General features: G+C 40.9%; 1 protein-coding gene across 1 annotated transcript; it reads left to right on the top strand.

The window, feature by feature from the left end:
• The first annotated feature begins 798 nt into the window (after nucleotides 1–798).
• LOC149973003 (uncharacterized) lies at nucleotides 799–2,824 on the top strand. The gene is made up of 4 exons (XM_090214984.1): nucleotides 799–1,159; nucleotides 1,405–1,770; nucleotides 2,242–2,339; nucleotides 2,504–2,824. The coding sequence occupies exons 1-4, from the start codon at nucleotides 895–897 to the stop codon at nucleotides 2,699–2,701; spliced, it is 927 nt and encodes a 308-aa protein (XP_090071110.1). The 5' UTR covers nucleotides 799–894; the 3' UTR covers nucleotides 2,702–2,824.
• Nucleotides 2,825–3,232: the final 408 nt, after the last annotated feature.

The raw sequence follows: 3,232 nt of genomic DNA, 5'->3' as shown, positions 1-3,232 counted from the left end.
ATACCCTGTCCCATTCCAGATCTAAAGAACAGCATTTCATTTCGGCCATGCATGCTGACTAAAGTATACTGAAAGCTTCATATGACACCAACTTTTGCTTCGTTGCGCCTACAGATGACACACTATGGAGTCTTAAAGGAGGCCTGGGTAAGGCCAAAATGTCACAAATATTCCAACTTCAGTCAATTATTTCTCAATTCTACTTTAAGATACAAATGTTGAATATACACTGGGTGTACAAAACATTAGGAACACCTTCCTAATATTGAGTTGCATCTCCTTTCTGCCCACAGAAAAGCCTCAGTTCGTCTCAAACGTTGGCTCCGATGCTTCCCACAGTTGTGTCCTGTTGTCTGGATGTCCTTTGGGTTGTTGACCATTATTTATATACACTGGAAGCTCTTCCCCGTGAAAAACCCAGCAGCATTACAGTTCTTGACACACTCAAACTGGTGCTCCTGGCACCAACTACCATACCCTGTTCAAAGGCAGTTTCATCTATAGTCTTGCCCAATCAGCCTCTGAATGGCACACAAACACAATCCATGTCTCAATTGTCTCAAGGCTTAAAAATGATTCTTTAACCCGTCTCTTCCCTTTCATCTACACTGATTGAAGTGCATTAAACATGTGACATCAATAAGACATCATAGCTTTCACCTGGATTCACCTGGTCAGTCTACGTCATGGAAAGAGCATGTTTTGTTCACTCAGTTAATGTCAACAATCCTTCCTCCAAAAGGACCATTCTATGGATTATATTTAGTGAAAATGCCCCAAATCCTGATATTTCTTTACTCTAGTTTATGGAGGAATAACCTCTGTGCTTTGTCTGTCCACACAGGTCCACCAGTAGAGCTACCAGTGTTTACTCTGGTTAGTGAGGAGAGGAGCATGGCTGAAGCCCAGAAGTTCTGCAGGGAGTACTACGATGAACAGGCCACCATCTTCAATGCTGAGGACCAGATAGTAGCTCTGAGAGCAGTGTCAGCACAGAGCCTCACTGACGCAGTCTGGGTCCACTCCCAATACCGTGCCTTTTGGCCCCAACTGGCCTATTGGAATACACCAAATGCAAAGTGTGTTGTTCATGGACATACAGCAAAAGTTTGGATTTTGAGATATTGCACAATTTCATGTCACTTTGTGTGCCAGAAAAGTAAGTGGATTTTGCATCCCTTCTCTCCCTTGTCTGATATTTGTAAACTACTACTCCAAAGTAACATTAACACTTTAATTGAAGGGGGTTAGTCATTCTTAACACCTTGTACAGTACATAATACATTTCATATCACCTTTATGAGTTACAGTATCCTTTGACAACCGTCTAGGTACATTTATTTAACATCAATGTCCATGTCTTTCAGGGCACTTTAAGGACAATTGTGTATTTTCTGTCCTTAGGCACACAATTAAACTCAGAGCTTAAATACTACATGGGTCAAGGTTCATTGACGTGGGAGGGGGCACAGACGGCTTGCCGAGCCAATGGAGATGACTTAGCGAGCATCCTCACCCAAGAGGATTACACAGCATTCCAAAGCATAACAGAGACACAGCAGTTTGAAATGTGGATTGGACTCTACTGGAAGACTTCTATTAGAATGTGGGAGTGGTCCAATGGGGACCCCTTTCCATACTGTGTGTCTGAGCCTCAACTGGGTGCTAGTAACTGCTGCTCCCTGACCCTTAAGGACCATTGGCAGACTGAAAATGTCACCCTGGAGAAGATAGACTGCTCTCTGAAGAGACCGTTCCTTTGCACTGGAAGTAAGACTGACATCTTTATTGAACAGATAGAGAGAGGAAAAGATAGACAGATGTTGTGTCAAAGGTCACTAGGCTGGATTCAAACCTATTCTGACACCATAGACATGTGTGCCAGAGGCTGTGGCATTTCCGCAAGACCAGCCAGGCTACAAGACTGCCATCTTATTGGGGTTACTGGGGATCATAAGACAGGGAGGGACAGGGATGGCATTTTAGCCCCAATAGGGTCCCACTGCAGCAAACACTGTCACATGTCTGACACAGAGATGCTACATGTAGCCTACTCCATCCACCTCTCTCTCCCCACCTTTCAGATATATATGTGCTCATGTGGTTTCTATTATGAAATAATATTTCCATACTGGTAAACATAGAACACAGAGGCTTGCTACTACACAGAAAAGCTACTTATATATTGTAAATAAGTTGAACCTCATTTGAGTGAATGTTACCATTCCTATGTCAATCTAGAAAGGAGAATCAAGCAGACCATTGTAAGGATGTCTCTGAAATCTAATACAGGAGGTGACCTCAATGACCCAGTGGTAAAGGAACAGATGTTGGAGCAGGTACAGTAGTCCTACATGTCCCACATTAGCAATCAATGTCAAGGTCACTCATTTCACTGTTTTCAGGATCAGGAATGGAAACCTGACATCACATAGTATTACATTTAGGATGCTGTATTCAAATGAGGGCTACTGACATTATCTAGTTTGATCATACCTTATAGATCAGAAAGGAGATTGCTAAGAACGGGAACTTCATCCAAGACTTGCGATGGAGAGAACTGCCTAACGGAGATGTTTTTCGCAAAATAGTTGAACTTGGAAGCCCTGAAGAAGGTAAACACTTTTTTTGTGTCAGCTTTGGAGAAAAAAAACTCATGTTTAGTCTGTTGTTCAGAGTCCCTTGTTCAGTGTGTTGTTAGGTTTTGCATCCCGTTGACAGTATGGAAATCAAGTACTGTAAGGTGTTCATGAACTATTTCCAGTGAGAGTCTTTATACTGTTGTGTTTGTTTTCTAAGGTCACTGTGGTTCTGGATGAAGAGGACCAGCCATGATGATGCAACAGGAGAGGGATGGAAGTTTACTGTAAATAACCCTATTACCTCATTATAGATGACCGTATATCAATAACATTATCTTAGATCATGGTCAGTGTTTTTTCTTGAATGAGAGATAGCTTTATGCTTATGAATGAAAAATATGATGTCAAGTTATTAGGCTAGATTTAAACTCTACAATGTTTTACTTTTGTAATGCAAAATTATAATGTAAGATTTTTGTTGGTGTATGAATGTAATGTAATAATGTTTGTTGTACATCAGGGCAATTTGATTAGTGAAGAGAAGAGGAATAAAAAGGACATTTGTGTTTGTTCAAGTTTGAAGATAAAACATGTATGGTGATAAGTTTCAGTGATGGTTTTTCAGAGTGTAAAATTATTGATAATGATGT

The sequence above is a fragment of the Oncorhynchus mykiss genome, chromosome 21, assembly GCF_057628025.1.
Source record: "Oncorhynchus mykiss isolate SJ-2025 chromosome 21, ASM5762802v1, whole genome shotgun sequence".
Taxonomy (NCBI): Eukaryota; Metazoa; Chordata; class Actinopteri; order Salmoniformes; family Salmonidae; genus Oncorhynchus; species Oncorhynchus mykiss.
The sequence above is the reverse complement of the archived record's forward strand: the minus strand, read 5'-3'. Positions and strand labels throughout refer to the sequence as shown.